The 21180-nt window shown below is 41.4% G+C and overlaps 1 protein-coding gene and 1 long non-coding RNA gene across 12 annotated transcripts in view; one reads left to right on the plus strand and one right to left on the minus strand.

Moving 5' to 3' along the window:
- KCNIP1 (potassium voltage-gated channel interacting protein 1) overlaps positions 1-21180 on the minus strand; it is a 556014-nt gene that overhangs the window by 57564 nt on the left and 477270 nt on the right. Inside the window, exon 1 of one of the 11 annotated variants that reach the window (XM_083597499.1) lies at positions 8825-9202. The exons of the other annotated variants lie outside the window; for them this stretch is intronic. Within the exon in view, the coding sequence (XP_083453625.1) occupies positions 8825-8933 (109 nt within the window). The 5' untranslated portion in view covers positions 8934-9202. Of the gene's footprint in view, positions 1-8824; positions 9203-21180 lie in introns of those variants that run through there. 11 annotated transcript variants of the gene reach the window in all.
- LOC310755158 overlaps positions 1-21180 on the plus strand; it is a 59593-nt gene that overhangs the window by 29331 nt on the left and 9082 nt on the right. The window contains exons 2-3 of the long non-coding RNA XR_014544187.1: positions 6652-6802; positions 7295-7471. This is a non-coding gene — a long non-coding RNA (uncharacterized lncRNA). The remainder of the gene's footprint in view (positions 1-6651; positions 6803-7294; positions 7472-21180) is intronic.

Genomic DNA, 21180 nt, shown 5'->3' on the forward strand with positions numbered 1-21180 from the left:
TACTGATGTTGGACCAGGGCGTCGGAGCCCTTGATGGTGGCAGGGTAGGAAAATCTGACATTGAATCTCCTTCTCCAACATCTGAGCTTTGTCTGATATTCGAAAGAGATATCTAATCTGTCCTGTGACTCCTGGAATTCCCTCTCGGGAGCTAAAGAATTGCACACTAAGAGGATCATTAACCTCCTTCATTCATTTTGACTGAAATGGGGAGGGGGGTTGTAGATGTGTACAGAAATGTAAGAAGATGGTGTCTTTGATGGAAAAACCATGATGCTAGAGAAGTGCAAATACATACTCAGATGGATAAAACACCATTTTGGAATTTAATCCTCATTTTCTGCAGAAATCTCATGGCTTAAAAGTGCGGTCTATTTTATCTTGTCTGCTGACAAAAATATTTTATGGCTTCATATGAACCAACAAGAGAAAAATTATATCCTGCTTATGAAAAAGGAGAAGATTATGGAAGAAGAGATGCAATAGATTATAAGAGACTTGAATGCTCACCTTTTTTCAATCCTTTCTTTTCATGTTCCTTGATCTGATCTTGGTTCGGTACTATTTTTTCCTTACAATTATTAGGTCTTCTTTTCCTGGGAAGAGTCACATAAACAATCCCATCCAATAAGAGATCCTATAGTGAAGACAATTATGTCTTTATGCTACTTAGCCAATCAAATTTGGCTTCCTTTGGTGTTCACCTAATACTTCTACCATGCTATTATCACCTTTGGTCAAACAGACTTTAAAAGTGTTTGAGTTCCTGGGTTATCTTCTACTACAAATGGTTTCAAAGGGCAGATATTCAGAAGAGGGAGTCTCTGTTCATGTATCTTAGATCTTCAAATCCGGGAAGTTCATAGACTTCTTCAATGGGGACTGGGTAGAATGATAGACTGGGATAGAATGAAAAAGTAAATTATTCTTGATTCTATAAGCCTTCACCATTACATTAATGGTCACCGCTATTCCATTTTAGCTCAATAGGATGGTATATAGAATGCTATTAAGTGTTATATTTGATTAGAGATCATTTATATTTCTTTAGAATTGCAGGCTTTTCAATCTCAACAGGAGGGCCTTCATCAGGCAGAGCTGTTCAGAGGAACAATAAAATAAAATGGATTGTCTAATTATGCATTTTTTGGTCTGAATGTCTCTGACTGTCAGTTTGCTATTTTAAATCACTAGCAACCCAATCTACAATTCAGTAAAACTGAATTTCTTGTGTCAGCAGGACAGAGGCACAATTCTCATATTGATTTTGAAGCCTCCACAAGGTGACTTCTCCTTACCTTTTCATTTTGCATAATCAACATTTCTTCTGAACACACTCCCACATGCACTTACCACACCCAGAAAGTCCTTTGAAATATCACATCAAAAAGGAATATGTTCAGAAAAAAGTTCATTAGATCAATCATTAATTAAGACTGGGGAAGGGAAGCTCTCCGTGTGATGCCTTTTAGCAGAATAAGCACACTCGTTTTGTTCAGGGATCCAGTCATCTTTACTCAACTCAAGCTAGAACTTGTATTGATGAGATATTTCAGCTTCTCAGCAAAGTATAGTATTCTTCTCCTTAGTAATATGTAGGTTGTGATTGTGAGTACTGTGTGATTGTGAATGTGAGTGTTATGGATCTTGCACAGGGTCTGTGACCACAAAGGCAGAGTATAAATAATAATAATAATAATAATAATAATAATAATAATAATAATAATTTATTATTTATACCCCGCCCATCTGGCTGGGCCTCCCCAGCCACTCTGGGCGGCTTCCATAGAAACCAAAAATACAGTAAAATATCACACGTTAAAAACTTCCCTGAACAGGGCTGCCTTAAGATGTCTTCTGAATGTCACGTAGTTGTTTATCGCTTTGACATCTGCTGGAAGGGCGTTCCACAGGGCGGGCGCCACTACCGAGAAGGCCCTCTGCCTGGTTCCCTGTAGCTTTGCTTCTCGCAATGAGGGAACCGCCAGAAGGCCCTCGGCGCTGGACCTCAGCATCCGGGCAGAATGATGGGGGTGGAGACGCTCCTTCAGGTATACTGGACCGAGGCCATTTAGGGCTTTAAAGGTCAGCATCAACACTTTGAATTGTGCTTGGAAACGTACTGGGAGCCAATGCAGGTCTTTCAAGACCGGTGTTATATGGTCTCGGCGGCCGCCCCCAGTCACCAGTCTAGCTGCCGCATTCTGGATTAGTTGTAGTTTCCGAGTCACCTTCAAAGGTAGCCCCACGTAGAGTGCATTGCAGTAGTCCAAGCGGGAGATAACCAGAGCATGCACCACTCTGGCGAGACAGTCCGCAGGCAGATAGGGTCTCAGCCTACGTACCAGATGGAGCTGGTAAACAGCTGCCCTGGACACAGATTTGACCTGTGCCTCCATGGACAGCTATGAGTCCAAAATGACTCCCAGGCTGTGCACCTGGTCCTTCAGGAGCACAGTTACCCCATTCAGGACCAGGGAATCCTCCACACCTGCCCGCCTCCTGTCCCCCAAAACAGTACTTCTGTCTTGTCAGGATTCAACCTCAATCTGTTAGCTACCATCCATCCTCCAACCGCCTCCAGACACTCACACAGAACCTTCACCGCCCTCACTGGTTCTGATTTAAAAGAGAGGTAGAGCTGGGTATCATCCGCATACTGATGAACACCCATCCCAAACCTCCTGATGATCTCTCCCAGCGGCTGCATGTAAATGCTGAAAAGCATGGGGGAGAGGACAGAACCCTGAGGCACCCCACAAGTGAGAGCCCAGGGGTCTGAACACTCATCCCCCCCACCACTTTCTGAACACGGCCCAGGAGGAAGGAGCGGAACCACTGTATGACAGTGCCCCCAGCTCCCAGCCCCTCAAGACGGTCCAGAAGGATGTTATGGTCGATGGTATCAAACGCCGCTGAGAGATCCAGCAGAACTAGGAAACAGCTCTCACCTTTGTCCCTAGCCCGCCGGACATCATCAACCAGTGCGACCAAGGCAGTTTCAGTCCCATGATGAGGCCTGAATCCCGACTGGAAGGGATCCAAATGGTCCGCTTCTTCCAGGCGTGCCTGGAGTTGTTCGGCAACCGCTCGCTCAATCACCTTGCCCAAGAATGGAAGATTTGAGACTGGGCAATAGTTGGCCATCGTGGCCGCATCTAAAGATGTTTTTTTAAGAAGCGGTTTAATAACCGCCTCTTTCAGCGGGTCTGGGAAGGCTCCCTCACGGAGGGAAGCATTCACCACCCCACGAAGCCCATCGCCCAGTCCTTCCCGGCTAGCTTTTATAAGCCAGGATGGGCAAGGATCCAGGAGACAGGTGGTTGGTTTCACTCGTCCAAGCAGCTTGTCCACATCCTCAGAGGTAACAGATTGGAATTGATCCCACTCAACTTAACTAGACAGAACTCTAGCACTCTCCTGCCCCGGCCCTGCTCCCACGATGAAAGTCTACTTCTTCCCGAATCTGAGCGATTTTATCTGCAAAAAACTTTGCAAAATCATTGCAGGAGAACATGTGGCCCATACTGGGCCCCGATGTTGCAGGTGGTTCCGCTAAATTGTGAACACCTGAAAAAGTCTCCTGCTGCTGTTTTCTGCAGATGCAATAGAGGCGGTGAAGAAATTCTTCTTCACCGTCGCTATCGCCACTTGGTAGGCTCGACGTTGAGCTCTAACCTGTGTCCGGTCAGATTCGGAATGAGTTATCCGCCACCGGCGCTCTAGCCGTCTCAACGATTATTTCATCGCCCTCAGATCCGTGGAAAACCACGGGGCTGTCCGGGCTCCATGCAATCGGAGTGGGCGCTTCGGAGCCAAACAGTCAATAGCCCTGGTTAACTCCACATTCCAGCGGGCCACCAGGGAATCAGCTGAAAGGCCATCAACATGGGATAAAGCATCCCCTACCACTCTCTGGAAACCATTTGGATCCATTAAGTGGCGGGGGCAGACCATCCGAATTGGTCCCACCTCCCTGCAGAGGGGATGGGTCACAGAGAAGTCCACTTGCACCAGGAAGTCATCTGACCATGGCACTTCTTTCGTTTCGCTTTTACTTAGTGTCAGATCACCAACATCCATAGAGGTAAACACCAGGTCCATAAAGGTGAAGATCATTCCTTGTTTATCTTCAGCATCTTGCAAATCTCTTGTATTCCGCCTTTGAAAGATGAAAGTTCATTTAGTTATCATTCTCTGTAAGAGCAAACTCTGGTGGTTTAGTGTCTAGCATTCTGGAGTGAAATGGTACACCAAAAATAAGCTAGTTGTTTCTGTATACTCAGGAGATGCCCTAGATATGCAAAATATGTAAGTTGGAAAATTAAGACACGTGGGAGCATAGGAGCCTGCTTTATACCAAGTCAAACCATTGGTCCATCTAGCTCAGTATTGCCTACATTGATTGGCTGTGGTTGTCCAGGGTTTTAGACAATGGGTCTCTCGTATCCGTACCTTGAGATGCCAGGCATTGAAGCTGGAGCCTTCTGCAAGCAAGGCAGATTCTCTACCACTGAGCTATGGCTGTTCAGAAAACCTACATGAAAACTGAAAAGCTACCTTACAGGAAACAGTGAGTTTACAGAATGTTGATGGCAGTTGAAATTCCAGTGAGCCAGGGGAGCAAAGAATCTAGAAGTCAGGGGGACTGTGTGCTTCTGTCAATCAAGTCTATGACTGAGAGCAATTGGAGACACTGGATGTTTGGAATCTACCTGTGCCAACTAAAACAAAACCGAAAAAAGTAAAACAAAAGAAAAATGGAGGGCGGGGGAGGAGGGGGATTTAAGTTGCTTCTAGTAAGTATTTTGGTGGGGGTGGGGAAAATTAGGGTTGGGGTGTCCTTTCCATTCCAGAAAATCACCTTGCAAGAGGCCTGGACAGCACTATAAAGCTCCTGTTTCAGGTTTTCTGAAGATAGAAACACTTACCCTAGCGGGTGAAGATACACAGCAGCACTTCATTGCAGATCCTGCTTGTCATTATTAACAACCACTGCAATTTGCATGATATTATTATTATTATTATTATTATTATTATTATTAATCACTTTCTCCACTATTGCCTCAAGGTGATGTACATTATAAGCAGCAAAATACAGCAAAAAACACAATAACCAGCAGATTCATTTAAAACAAAACAAAAATTTAAAACACAAAGTCAGCTAAGCCAATATGTAAAAGAATAAAAGTTTACTATCCCCCTTCTATTTTCCTTGCTCTCTCTCACCACCTCTTTTCTCCCCCAAACTTATACTGTCTATAACATTAGTGTCTCACATCAAACGTAACTGATCTGTAGAAAGGATCCAAGATTTGAAAGCAGAAATGCTGTATGTAATTTTGTAACCTAAGAAAATCTTTAATAAAAACAATTAAAAAAACTAAGCCAATTTGCCTAAGGAATTTCTTAAAAGGTTGGCAAGACAGTGTAGAAGCCATGCTTATCCTTTCTCAGGTTGGTTTTTCTATAGCAGGGGTGGAGAACCTAGTGTCTTCCAGATGTTGTTGAAATACAACTCCCTTTATCCACATATCGTATACCTAAAATTGCTTTACAATTATAACCTTTCTAATACAAGGTTGCTTTTAGCATTATAAGTCTTAGTTTTTAAATGTTGTACAAACCATCTGGTGAATCTAGCACACTTGATGTGTACTTTCTATTTTTCTGTTAGTCTCATCTTACTGCTTACAAGGAACATTATGCATGTTATTGGATTAGTTGGATTTTGTAGGGCCACACTTACTCTACAGGGAGCTGGCTTCAGGCACCAGACCCATTGACAGAACAACTTTGCGTTACAATGATTTCTTCAAATGTGACATGAAGGCTGGCAACATCAACCCCGCCATATGGGAATCTCTTGCAGATGACTACAGTGCCTGGAGACAGTCAGGTCGTGCTTCCATAGCAGTGACCAGAGGAAAACTGCTGGGAGAAGCGCAGAGAGTAGAAACATCAAAGTGCATCAGCAGTAGCACCACTGGACTCCTTCATCTGCCCCAGCTGCAATAAAAGACGTATCTCCCGTGTTGGTCTCTACAGCCACAACAGGCGCTGTAACCTTCCAAGAGTTTGACTTTAACCCCAAAGGTGCCCTCCTCCATTGTCTCCTGAGACAGACAGATGCCAACAACTATCCAACAGCACTAAGTTGTGCAAAAGTCACACAAACAGGAATTGCATGAGTGGTTTTTAAAGTGTAAGTAGCAACTACAGCCCACCTCCCCAATCTAGATTGAGGTTGTGGGTGGGAGGGAGAGGGGCTTGAATGCTTTATGGTTCCAATCCAAATTGGGGAGCCTGCATCTGCTATTTGTACTGGAATCAAGCTTCCAAGTTTAACTTACAACTTTCCTTATCAGTGAAAATAACAGAGATGTGGGTCCTATCCTGGAGCAGTAAAGCCCCTCCGTCCTCCACCAAGGTGCCAGTTGGGTTGCTCATTGGGTTGCTCATTGACACTAGATTTACTGCTGTTTACACTTGCAAAATATTTTATGCCACTGCTGATTTTATGTATGGTGTTGCATTTAACTTGGCCCTTCAGAATTAGTCATATCCACAAGGGAAACATATGAGAGTGGCATTCCTCTTTATGATTAAGCCCACAGTAACCACACACAACCAACTTTATTTTTTGTACAGTTTGCCACCTGTTCCCCATCAGAATCACACCCCCCCCCCCAAGGAGGTCAAAGAAAGAGCTGGTGGTCATACCTAGAAGACTCTCAAAGCCTAGAGGATTAATTTCCTTTCTCATGTGACATCATAGCAAGCAAGGTTATTTCAGGAGATGGTAAGTGCTGTTTTGAGTAATTGACATGGATCTGAGTTCCTTCAGTTGGGGGTTTTGATGGGCCCAAGGGAAAATAAATTCAGAACTTTAAAGCTATTTAGCAGCATTTTACACAACAAGCTGCCATGTCCTAGGAGGATAGTTTTACAGCCCAAAAGGCACTAGCAATTAACAACCAAAGCTGCAGAAGAGATGCAGTCCATTAGCACAGAGAGAAGCTGGATTAGCGTGCACTGCTTACTGCAAAGATTTAATACAGATAACATTGCAGTACTTGAATGAAGTTGAATGCTGCCACTGCATGATAGGTTAGCTAAAACAAAACAAAAACTTGTGCCAAATGTTCATCTCATCCAGGATTTTATAATGACAGCAGCCCAGTAAATGGTTTTAAAACACTATTATAGTCTTGAGTACACTTTATAAAGGTCTGATATTGTACGATGCTAGAGCTTCCACTACAAATTGATTATAGCAATTCGATTTTTCTAGGACCGTGTTGCTCATACAAAACAAGTGATTTATCTTCTTGAAAACAGCAGAAGTTCACAGTCGGAATTACAGCGAAGAGCAAGCAGAAAAGAATTCTTGCACTCACATGGATGGCACTGCAAATGCAAGCTGCTGCAAAATTTCATACTGCTTCCCTTTCCTCCATAGTACACTGAGGTGAGTCCCTTTCTTGATACCATCTACCTTGATGGTTACTTGATGGTGCTGGGGTGCTTTTTTTGGGAAGACATCTCATTGGATTTCATTTCATTTCTGGGTAAATTGACCTATAATCATGCTTAAAATGGGAAGACTCAGATAATATGTAATAAGCAATATAGCTATGTAATAACTGTAAAAAAATCTATAGAACATTGGCTGACATTTTAATTTCTTGTCACCAATGGCAACTTTTTACCTGCAAGGAGCCCAATATCAGAATAGATTTAATTTAGGTGCTGCTGTCAGTGTTCTTCTAGAGCAACAAAAGGGACAAAACTTGAAACAGTGCAGAGTCCCAGTCAGTTTACTGGGGTTACTCCCAAGTAAGCATGTGTGGGATTGCAGCCTCAGCCAATATGTTTGTATATATTTCAAACATTCATTTCCTATTTGATTCTTGCTTTATACATTATTAGTAAACCTCACAGTGATGAAAGCACTGCCTTTAGTGCAGACTTCATTTCAAACAGGTTCTGGCTAAGGTAAAATGACCATATTTATTCATCAGTATGTCAAAAGGACTTTGTAAACTCTGGGAGGGATAGCTTACTCACCTTACTTTTACATTTTACATGTCAAGCAATTGATTCAAGAAATTATCAGCTTTTTAATGAATTTTATGACTACATCATGAAATACGAAGTCTTGGCTGCTAAACTTCCTTTAAATATGTAGAATAGAACTGTTTTCCTATTGCCAGATAATATCAAACCAAACTCTAATCTTTTTCAAACAAAAGGAAAGAAATCTTAGTTTATGGAGTATAGTTTCTATTTTTCCATTTATCACTTGCTTTTTAAAGCTTCTAAAATTAAGTTTGTATCTAAATACACTAATAAGGATTTCACTTGTGCACTTTAATAGGACACTATTGCACTGACTGGGGCTTACTTACGAGTAAATGTGGTTAGGCTCAAGCAGTTATGCAGCAACTACTTCCATCCAGCAAGCACTGAGTAAACCCAACAGTTTTAAGAATGAGACTATTTCCAGTTATCCCAAGAGAGGCATATTCCACCAAACAGGAACTACATTTATGGCAAAACAGTATTTACAGGAGGAGACTAGCTTTGTAATTCAAGAACAAAATGTAAAAATACCCCTCAACTGGAATTCCGGAAGCTAGCAGCAAAACAAAGCAAAATTTCCACACTGCTGAATCAAGCAGGAGAGAAAAAGCAGTACGTAGTTATAAAGGAGAAAGGTGCTTTAAATTATGATTTCTTTCAGATTGCTACTATAGTTCTTTTTTTAAAAAATATATACATAAAAGTATACAAGCTGGTAGAACTTTGCAGGGTCTCTTACCATCTGACAAGTCAATTAGTCCAAGGTAGTGCAAAAGTTTCAGAGAGGAGCAAATCACCACCACAATTCCTAAAGTCTGGAGCCCTTCAGACTCGCCTTTGCTCCACATCCTTTAAGATAACACACAGATAGTAGCCTCCGGCGTGCTAGCAAAACAGCAGGCAGGGATTGAAAGCAGGGGGAAATTCAGCTGTTTGAAGCTTTTCTTCCTGCTGCTGGGTAAGTGCATGGCTCATTTTCTCTCTTTCGTTCTCTCCGTCTCTCCTTGTGCGTGAGTGTGATTCTCACTCTTTTCCTTTTCCTGTATTTCCTGTTCCTCCGCCTTTCCCCACCCCACACTCTCGCAGTCCTGCTCTTTTCTAAATTTTAACAGTAATGTATGATTTAGTTTCTCCACCTCCCCCCCATCCTTCTCTCTCTTGAGGGCACTTGTCTCTACAGTTTATCCCCCTCATTTACAACTTAACACCATGTTGCTAACCTCAGCAGCAGCATCTGTGGGTCACTTATCTTGCACTTGGGATCATTTGATCAACTCCAGCCAAATGATGCTTCTTCTGATTGCTTTTGTTGGTTTGTACAATAAGGGGGGGGGTAGATACTGAAGGAAATGATAAAGGATCTTAATTTTGCTCTTTCCCCACATTATGATCTTTGTTTTCTAATCATCAAGGCTTCCTCCAAGAATTGCTCAGCATGTCCAATCTGTAAGTGGGACTACAGGTCCTCTATCCTAATCTATTCAAAAGGAAACACTATATTTACTTTTTGTGGTTAGCCATTGTCTTCTGTATAAGAGACCTGAGAATGGGCTAGCAGCTCTACAGTAAAAGACTGATTTAGATTATGCGTATCCATGAAATTTCAAGGCCAGGAAGAGCCAAAGTTTCATATACAGTGGTACCTCAGGTTACAAACTCTTCAGGTTACAAATGCTTTGGGTTACAAACTCCACTAACCTGGAAGTAGTTGCTCCGGGTTGTGAGCTTTGCCCCAGGATGAGAATGGAAATCACGCAGCGGAAGGCCACATTAGCAAACGTGCACCTCAGGTTAAGAACAGTTTCGGGTTAAGAACGGACCTCCAGAACGAATTAAGTTCATAACCTGAGGTACCACTGTAGCCACCATTGCATACAGTGATAGCATCTTGTACTTAAGAGGTGAGACCCAGATTCAAATGTTCAGTCACTAAACCTAGGTTCAAACTAGATGCAACACACACTCCTGTTTCTCTTTCTCCTGACTTCTTAGAAGTGGCCTTAAGGGGCTAGCAGTTTGAGAGGAAGGAAGTTTGGTTTTCACTAGCTGTTTTTCTGTTCAAAACTGCAGCCAGGCTACATTTCTCCTGATATAGGGGAAATCTGGTTATTGCTTTCTCACCCTGCCCCCCACCCCAGCATGCCTAGATATAAAAGTATCTAGAGGTGCATAAACAGGTGGAGGGAAATGGGTTAAGCAGGTGATCTTCCATCTCACTGCTTTACTTAAACTTGTAGTGTCCTCTAGGGATGCTTCAGGTTTTTGTTTTTTTAATGCAACCATTTGTCAGATGTACTTTGGTCCTTAGGTCCGTTTCATATTTTACAAGGCAGACAGTCTTTTCTTAACTTTAATTTTTAAAAGATGCTCCCTGAATATCATATGGAAGAGACTAGTAATTTCTGAAGGGAATATGTACAGTGGTACCTCGAGTTACAAATGCCTCAGGTTACAAATGCTTCAGGTTACAAACTCCACTAACCTGGAAGAGTTACCTCGAGTTGAGAACTTTGCCGCAGGATGAGAACGGAAATCGTATGCCAGCGGCGCAGCGGCAGGAAGAGGCCCCATTAGCGAAAGCACGCCTCTAGTTAAGAACAGTTTCAGGTTAAGAATGGACCTCCGGAACGAATTAAGTTCGTAACTAGAGGTACCACTGTACTTCTGTAAACATATAGGACACACTATAGAGCCACAACTGGTGTTGACATTCTGCCCCCACCCCGCTTTTAGGGGCATGCTCACTTTAACCAGCCTTCACCAACCTGGTTCCCTCCAGATGTCTTGGACTAGAACTACCATCAGCCCTGGCTAGCATGACCAATAGTCAGGGATTATGGAAGCTGTCCAAAACTTCTGGAAGGTATGAGGTTGGAGAAGGCTGCTTTACTCAAACTATGTCCACATGCAGAAAACTAGTAACTACTTCACAGTGTTACTGCAGTGATAAATGAGGTATGAATTACAAAGGACCTTGTACACTGAAAAAAAGTACTGTGAATAGAAAAATATTTCTAAGATGATATAGAGACACTATTTCACACAACTAAGCTCTCATGTAATGTGGCTTTCCCTATTTCCCATCATTCGCGAACTCTGGCAATGCTGACTAGGGCTGATGGGTATTAGAATGAAAAATAGCTGGAGGGCATCAGGTCTCTTTACACATGTAAGAGATGGCCATGTGGAATTCTGAAATCACATGCGTCAGTAATATATATATATATATATATATATATATATATATATATATATAAAATTGCATAAGCTCTTTATTGAATATATACAGAACTTTTTCCTATTGTATTATTATTTTTATTATTTATTAAATTTGGCAGTTCACAGCACTTGGCACACTTTTTGGATTCCAACTCCCAAAACATCAGCCAGCACAAGCAATGACAGGAGGCACAGTCCAACAACACCTGGAGGACACAGGTTTCTATCCTTGAACATGAGGGTGGTAATGGGATTTTTTATTTCTGAGTAACCTTTCTCCTGCTTTCACAGTATTGCTGTTGTCTGTTGAATCCCCAAATTTCACATGGGAGGGTTCAGTGCTTCTTTTTGGGGGGGGATTCGAGTGTATGCAATACTGGCACTCTCCCCTCCCCATGTGGCACTTACTGTAACAACTTCATGGTGAGTACTGGCACCTTTTTTCTATAAAAAAAGCACTGGGAGGATTCATATTCTATGAATACAAATATAGAAGATAGCTGTGTAACAAAATTCATATTGCATAGCAGGGTGGGGGTTTCACTGCCACTGAGTATCATTCTGAAACAACCTTTTGGGCTTCCTTAAAAAAAGTGGTGGCACTTATCCCAGACGGAGGCAACAAGATTGCTAGAACACCAAGTGCCACCTAATGCAGTAACATACTCAAGCCACAATGAACCTGCTTGCTCAAGAGCAATCCTAAAGCAGATCCATTGATTTCAATAAGATTCTTGAGTATGTTGGCTTCCAACTTCAGCCACTCAGATGCCTCACATAAGAAATAATAGGCACAGTCATTTTCATTGCATTGGCATAAAAATATATCTGGCACTGTGTAGCATACAGATTTTTAAAAGCGCAGTTCCTTCCAGATAGAGGAAGGGAGTAAGAAATGAATCAGATTTGTCAGCTGTGTGGTAGATTTTGCATTCTGTTTTCTACCATTATTACTCCCATCTAGTAACTTGTATACAGTTGTAAAGACAGGCCCTTTCCCCAGCATATGTCTGGAGACAGACATGAGTTTTTTAGAACCTGGAAGGTGGCATGGTATTGCTTGTAATAGCCCACTAGAATTAGAAGGATCTGTCAATTTCGTTTCTTTCAGGTTTTTGGTTTTCCAATCTTAAATTCAGTTCTTCACATTTCTGCAGCAATTTGTGTATTTATTTTAAAAAGGTTCTTACAAAAATTCGTCAGCATTTTAGTGAGAATTTATTCTAATGAACACATTTTTATCTGCAGTTTTGAATGTACACATTTTTGTAAGAAATTCTTCTATTTCAGTATGTTATTTTCCCCAATATGTTCACTTTTATACAGAGTTTCCCTTAACATATACATTTTTGTAAACACGGTTTGGCTGGGGAACTGCACTGCAATATTCAGATAAAGTGTGGATTTCAAAGGATGGCTATGTTCCGGTTGTATTGTTTCAGAAAGTGTGAATTTGGTAGATTAGGCTTTAAATGTGAACTGACTTGAATTTCTTTCCCATCCCTAACAGCCACTCAATTTTTCTTAACCACTACTGAAGGTGTTGTGCCTTCTAGATGTTGTTGGACTCTGTCTCCCAGTATCCCTGCTGGTGGGGGCTGATGGGAGCTGGAGTCCAATAACCCACAGGGGCACACATTTATTTCCTCTGCACTACTGTCTCTGGTTAAAAAGGTTTCTGCAACGTTTCAAAAACCTGACCAGTGACTGTCATGGGACAAAAGAAATTAGCAGGTTCACCATGGAAGCAACGCAGACCATCTTCCAATTTCTTAAAATGTGTCTGCCCGCAGTTTCTATGGGGGATCAAGCTCTATTTTTTGAAAAAGGAATAAAATGGCTCTGCTGGTTTTCTAATAGGATTATTTAGGTTCCCCCTGAGGAGTTACAGAAATGAGTAATTTATTTGATACTCCAACTTCAGTAATCAAATCCTCTGTGGCTGCTGCCCGTGTTTCCTCCAGCAGTGTTGGTTCACGTTTGCAAGAGTCACTCTAGTTATCCAGTGCTCTGATTTGATCGCTCTTGGTAGGAGCAATCAGTATGGATGGACTTCCTGCACCGGTTGATGTTCTTAAGCTTTCAACTACCAAAAAATATATTTCTTTATATATACTCATCTATACTCAAAGTTACATATTATTAAATTTTATTTCTGTTTTGACATCAGTTAATAAGCTGTCTAAACAAACAAACAAAGAAACAAATGGTGGTAATTTGCATGTTAATGCAGATTCTAGTGTGCATTGTTTCACATTCACTTGAAAACACAGAGATATGCTAATTTTATATAGCACATCTGTTCCCATATATAAATGAAAATAAATATTTGCAAATCTACTTAAACACACACACTATATTAATATCTGAACGTTTTTGAATGGGAAGGAAAAAAGCATCTTAACTAGGATTGTCGGGCTGGCTTTCTAGTTTCCACCGGCTTCCTCAGTCAAAGCTCTTAACAACTTGAGTCATATATTCACTACACTGCTCAGAAAGACATATTGTGCTGTTGAACAGGAAACAATATGCCCAGTAGTGATGTTAATCTACAATATATATTTTTAAAAGGACATGCTTAACTTTTCATATCTGCCCCAGTCTATTTGCAGAGATCTAGCACTGGGAGCCTGGGTTGAAATAATAAAGAGTTAAATTCTCATCTTTAGGAATAAGTGTGGAGAAGGAGTTTCAGCCTGAGTCCCAGCAGTTATCTTCAAAAATGAGACAAGAGAACTGCTTCATGTTCAGAAGGAGAAAAATATGTTTGCCAGTTCTACACATATCCACCTCATAGATAAAGTTTTGAAGTCTTCAGATGAATGGAAAACAGTGTACACTAGGATCGTTATGACTATTTGAATGAAAAAGTTGAGACCTTCCATTAACTAAAGGGAAGTGTTGTTCCCAGTGACATTCTATCCCAGGAACATGGAAAGAGCAGCTGAGTCCAATGAAGCTTTTATTGTTGCTGTTCAGAAAAGAAAAAGAGGCAATGCAAAAAATGTTGGCCCCCCCCATTAATCCAGTCATCGGGGGCATTTGCACCCCACACCAAGAAATTAACAAAATTCCTTATAATTTTACAAATACTTCAGGCAAGCACTAATTGTTTCATCAGACTTTAGTTTACTTCTTGGCTATATGTTCAGACATGATGCTTAGCCAGTGCTTTTTTCCTTAGAATGAAGTTGTTACAGCAAGTGCCACACTTTTTAACTACAAAAAAAGAGGTGCCGGTACTGCGCACCTTTGAGTGCCACCTTTAAAAAAAGAACTGTGCTTAACTATGATTAAGACAAACAAAGCAGTCATGTGCATGTCTACTCAGAAGTAAGCTCTACTGCCTTCAACAGGACTTACTCTCGGGTGTGTATGGGATTGTACCCCATTCTAGAATGTTGTGTTCAGCCAGTATGGCATATGCTGCACCTTAAGCTCCCTGAAGTCTCATCATACTCCCTTAACTTCCTCTTGTTGGATTCAGTGCTTATTGAAATGGAATACAGTGGATGCTCAGGTTGTGAACGTGATCCATGAGGGATGCACATTCGCAACCCGCAGCGTTCGCAACCCACAGTGGGTTGCAATTCGGCGCTTCTGCGCATGCACGACCGCCAAAACCCGGAAGTAACCCGTTCCTGTACTTCCAGGTTTCAGCGGTCCGTAACCCAAAATAATGCAACCTGAAGCATCTGTAATCCGAGGTATGACTGTACCTTTGTCTGGATCAGGCCCAATATTTTCACATCCTCAGTGATTCAGAATGAAATGCAGCCGTATGAGCTGCCAGCCAAGAATTATTCATAAATACTATGCAGTGACTATTTTTGAATAACTACCAACCTCTTCATAGGGAAAAGCAGAGTTTCACTGCATAAATTATTCATTCTGAATAACACTGTTTTCTATTCAGCTTCCCGGTCTTGGGGCCATCATCTCTTTCCTTCTTGTTCTCCTAGACATGAATTTTATGTATGTATCTGTTCAGAAAAGTTACCAAAAATGGGATGGGAGGAAATTTGATGGGATCCCACAATGGTTTTCTCTGAAGAGTTCTTTACTTCACAGGCATCTCCAATAGATTGGTCTGATAATAAAAGGTAAAAGGCATCCCCTGTTGTTGTGTCATCGTTTTCCCCCTTCGTCCTAGGATGTCCAAGTGTTGTTGGATTACAGCATCCACCATCCCTGACCATTGGTTATGCTGCCTTGGACTGATGGGAGTGAGGACTCCAACAACATTTGAAGGCTACAAGTTTCTCATTTCTGCCTTAATCCTTAGATTTTACATATACTCTCTTGCTTACTCAGTTTTCCAATCCCAGCAAAATATTAACCTGTGTCAGAACAGATCCCATTTGTTGCCTGAGAGATATGTAGTTGTCATTATCTGATAATTTGAACACAATACTGGAGTAAATATAGCTCTAACTCAAGAATGTCCTGATGTGCACAAACATAACCTTCTGCCATATAAGTAAGTGGTTTCTAATGTGGACAAGTATACATCTAACCATGTGTTTTATTGTCTCCTGTCCCTATTAGCTTATTAATCGGGACATTAATCTAACAAAGGATGCTTGACTGGTGGGTCCAGAATGTGGTTAATATTCCACTGTGTGTGGCAGTGCTGTGGCCACTCCTAAAGAAACTGGCTCTTGGCCCCATGGCCGGAAATAACTACTGACCAGTCACATATACATCCTTTGGGCTGAAGGTGGTGGAAAGAGTAGTGATGTGACAGCTCAAACATTATTGGGTAGCACATATTATTTATATCTAGCACAATCTGGGTTCAGGCCTGGCCATGGGATTGAGTTGGCCTTGGCCACCCTGATATATGCCCTTTACAGGGAGTGAGACCTAGCTCCTGCTTCTTGATCTGTCTGCAGTTTTCAATACCATTGAGGATGGAATCCTCCTGTACCAGCTCTATGGAATTGTGCTACAGTGGTTCCAGTCCCAGCTATAGAACCAAATGTAGAGAGTAGCTTTGTGAGAGTGCTTTTTGGCCAGTTACACTATGGGGTACTACAGGGCACTGTTTTATTCCCAATAATTTTCCCAATAGTTTTAATCCCACCTACATGAAGCCACTGGAGTGGTTATTACGGGTTGGGGGGGCAGGTGCCATTAGTACGCTGATAACAGTCAGCACAGTTTCTACATAACAACTGAATCAGGAGGATCTGTGTGGGCCCTGGACTGGTGCTTAGACAGTGGTGGGGTGAATGAAGGAAAATAAGCTGAGCCTGGAGCCTGGCAAAACAGACTCATTATGGGTGAGTGGTTTTAAAGCCTGATAAATTTGTCTATCGCCTACCCTGTTCCCTTGAAGGATCAGGTTTCCAGTGTGTGTGTGGGTGTGTTTCTGGATCCAGTTTTGTCACTACATACTGTGAAAGCACCAGTGGCTAGAAGTGCCTTTTAGCAGCTGTTCCTGGTAAAACAGCTTTGTCTATTCCTGGACCAGGAGACAGTAGTTCATTGGGGGGTCCAGTTCTCACTACGAGGGGCCTGCCATAGAAGGGGGAGCTTCTAAGCAATACACAGATCCACAACAGCTATCCAGGGGTACTGGCAACATACAGGTCTCCCATCCACAGACATTTGTCATGATGATGGGCATTTCACAATAGTAACATTTTCCAACCAAAATCACTTTGTGCACCATCTTCAGGTGAGACATTATTCTCAAAAAGGCTTTGAGGCTCTTACTGATATTCCTTCCCCTCCATATCACTTCTCCCTGCTGATCTAAATTGTAGCTATACAAAACTTTAAGTTTTAATGGTTAAATCCTGCTGTTTGAAGAACACTCAAGTGCAAGAAATAAAGTAAATACAAACATTTCTTGCAAAGTTTGAGGAGACTAAAAAATGAGTAACTCCACTTTAATTGGTTTTAACACCAGCAAAAGAGGGGGAGGGGGAGCTTCTAAGCAATACTCCAGTGCAGGTACTTCTAATTATATACTAAAGTTTTAAGCTCCCAGATGAATTGTCAGAATGTATTTCTGCCAGTAGTGGGGGGAAGCATACGAGAAGTTTTAACATGTTTTTAAAAATGCCAGCTCTTCAGTTCATTATGGTAGTTGGTACACACTCAAAGAAGGCAGTAATTTAGACTAGCATGTATACCTATGAAAGCATCTTACAGACAATACTGGCAAGATAGAGAAATAGTCTAACCTGGTGTCACACAGTTTTGCGTGTTTCCAATGTTAGGAATCCTAGAAAAATTCTGTGGATAAAGGGTGTAAACTCCATTTACATATAGGCTCAACAGATGAATAGTTTTGCTTGCACGCAGTGAGGGCTACCATTCCCTCAAGAATGCTCTTTAGAATGCCATTGTATCATGATATAGCATCTTTCTAAGGCACTCTAGGGAATTTAAAATGGTGACTTGCTCATCCCTGAAAATGACTGGCACCAGGGCTGCCAGCCTGAATAAAATATCGCTGGGGGAGGGGGACGGCTCAGATATGCCCCACCCCACTTAATTAATCACATGATGCAATGCATGCATACTATTTGAATGACAATGTTCATCAACTTTTGGGTGGCCCAGCCCCCTCGCATATTTTTTGGGGGGGCAAAGCACCCTTGTCTCCTATGACTGGCACTCTATAAACAGGGCTGTTGCTTTTCTAAGGTGGAGCATTTGCACTCAGCCCAACATTTCGATGTAGACTTTTTTCTGGGACTGCTAACATTAGACACAGAGAAAGTCGCCTTATACCACATCAGACTAATTGTGAACTAGCCCAGTATTATTCACTCTGTCTGGCAGATGCTAAGGTCTTGGGCAGATGCTGTTGAAATCATTCATTATCTGTTCTGGACATGCCAGAGATTGCACCTGGAGCCTTCTGCATGCAAATAATGCACTCTTCCATTGAGCTACGGTTCCCTTCCCCATGAATGCCAAGATTCATCAAATTTTGGACATCCATTGTAACCAGGGTTGGACAAATCTGTCAATTTTAGTTTCTTCTTAGTTTCTCATTTTTTAAGTCTTAAATTCTCCACAATTCTGCATCTGTTTGTGATTTAAAATAAAATGTTCTCAGGAAAATTCATCAGCACTTGGATGCAATTTTGTTTGAATTCACACAGTCCCCTAATAGAATGCATTTTTGTATGTTCTTTTCATTAATATATACACTTTTAAGTATACGTTCCTCTAATTTATGCCGTTTTTGAGTCACTGGTTATTTGGAGAACAGCATTGTAAAATCTGGAAAGGTAAGCATTTTGAATTATAGCTGTGTTTCTGTTTGCATCTGTTTCAGAAATTGCACAACTAGAGAGCTTTGCATTAAATTGTGAACTGAACTGAATTCCCTCCCCCCCCCCCCATTCCTAAGTGTAACAAAGCATTGTCCTATGGACTTGTTTCACTGGTAGATGGGTCTTATGTGAAAGATACCTATATACAAACTACAACTACTATTTATGAGCAGCAACGGTTAAATTATTAGCAATAGCTGAGAGCTAACTCAGAAGCAGAGTTCTTTATTCATGTAACGTTTGCACAAAGCCTCAAGTGAGAATTCTGTTTGCAGCTATTCTGCTTCCTTGTGGTCTCATGCTCCCTTGCACTGAATATGGAGGATGCTGTCTTTGAAAAAGTTGTTGTTTGTTAGTTTACTCCACAGCCATCCGTACTGCTTCTTTCAAACAGCATTAAACCGTGACTGGATTTTCCAGAAATGATTTAAGACCTGACTATTACTATTTGCCTTTTCATCAGTGGCTCCAGCAGTAGACTGCTGTTTATCATGCATTCCAAATGCCACCAGTACAAAAGGAACAGCTTTGGCGTCTTTCTCTGTTGCTTTATGTATATGCTGACAGAGTTGTAAAGTGTAACTGGTATAATGCACAATAGCAATTATAAGCAATAAGTGATATTCAAGGGGAAAATACTCAAAACTGGTACTAATAGTGAGAACTCTTTCTTGCTGGACTAATATAACCACTTTCACTATCATCATCTTCTTCATCAACCACAACGAAAGCAGTTTTGAATTATAGTGCTGTTTTTGGAGACATGTACAAAACCTGACTTTCAAGCTCAATGAAAGGCAAGCAGCAGTGAGGACAGACAAGCATCACTTAAAAGCATATGCCACAATTCATGTGCTACAATTGAAAAGGGATTCATCTCGTGCTAGAAGTGACATGCTGCAAGCCTCGGGTTTAGATCTGAGTGTATGGCCGTTCATATACCCAGGCCATTTAGGACAATGGTAGACATTTCTCCCCCATGTCGAGGGCTAATTTCCCACAGGGGTAAACTTCCAGGAACTGCATGCCAGCAGTGGGCAGAGCCAGGCCTGAAAATGAAGGGAACCAGAGACAAATGTCTTCTAGGTCAACTAACTTGGAATAAAGACTGCCCTGCCTCACTTTCACTATGGCTACCTCAGACTGGAACTCCTAGTACAGTGGTACCTTGTGTTAAATTTAATTCGTTCTGGAGGTCCGTTCTTAAGCTGAAACTGTTCTTAACCTGAGGTACCACTTTAGCTAATGGGGCCTCCCGCTACTGCTGCACCGCCACCGCGCGATTTCTGTTCTCATCCTAAAGCAAAGTTCTTAATCTGAGAGGAGTCTGTAACCTGAAGCATCTGTAATCTGAAGTGTCTGTAACCCGAGGTACCACTGTACAGACACTTACATATATTTATCACAACAAATCAATATAGCTACTACTCAGGAAAGCAAGAGGAAGCAATTCCTTTTTTACTTTAGTGTGATACACAGCCAAACAAAGCCAATAAAAATAAGGAGGGAATGAACAAGAAGGAAGGAATTATGATAGGAGGTAAGAATCAGGTGGCTTTACGGGGGGACACATAAAATAAGATTGCAGGTTCTGCAGCTGTGGATTAGGGCTTTCAATGCTTACCATCAGTACTTCAAAACCAGTCAAGAAATGAATTAGTTAATTTTTTTATACCACTTAGTATAATAAAAAAATCTCCAAGCAACTAATGACAATGGAACAGAATGGGGATTATATCTTCCCCAGGCAGCATACCAGTTATCACTACATTTTGAATCGTTTCCAGACCCTTTTTAAAAGCAGCCCCATGTAGAGTACATTACAATAATCTAATCTGGATGCTACAGAAACATGTCTGACCACAGGCCAGTTTTCTCCAGGAAAGGAGTCAGCTGGTACACCAGCTGAACTTGATGAAAATTGCTCCTGGCTACTGATACCATCTGGGCACTCAAGTAGTGACAGATCCAGGAGCACTACTGTGAATTGCACTTGCAAGGAGAAATGCAGCCCCCATGCAAAATAGGCTGTGTACATAACAAAAGAAATCCCAGCCAATAGACTTGTCTTGTCTTGATTAAGCTCCACTTTGTTCAACCACATCATGTCCATCACTGAATTCACGCACTGATTCATTATTCAATACTACTAAATAGATCATTTTTGTAGAATTATCTTTCCCTTTTACATTACTGTTTCCAAAAGTTTGTGGATTTGGAATATTCTGTAAGCACAGATTTTCCACTGAGTTTTCCATGGCAATACTAACAGCATTTTGTTGATTTGCAACATAGCAACGTGCAGGAATCATTTAAATGATCCCATACAAAACACTTCATCTTCTATTTGTCAGCACTTGAATTTCATTAGCCATCAAGCTGCCAATTTATCAAATGTTGCTAGCTCCCTTTGGATCTTCTTCATTCAATGTAGCCTTGGCATTCTGAAAGAAAATTATGCCATATGCACAGTTTGTGGATAAAACACATCTCATGGGCAGCAAGTGTATCACTGTAAAATATAATATAAATATGCTTGTAGAAATTGTACAAGAGCTCATTTTGCTAGAATATTTAT

This window comes from Podarcis filfolensis (assembly GCF_964270895.1).
Source record: "Podarcis filfolensis genome assembly, chromosome: 2".
Lineage (NCBI taxonomy): Eukaryota > Metazoa > Chordata > Lepidosauria > Squamata > Lacertidae > Podarcis > Podarcis filfolensis.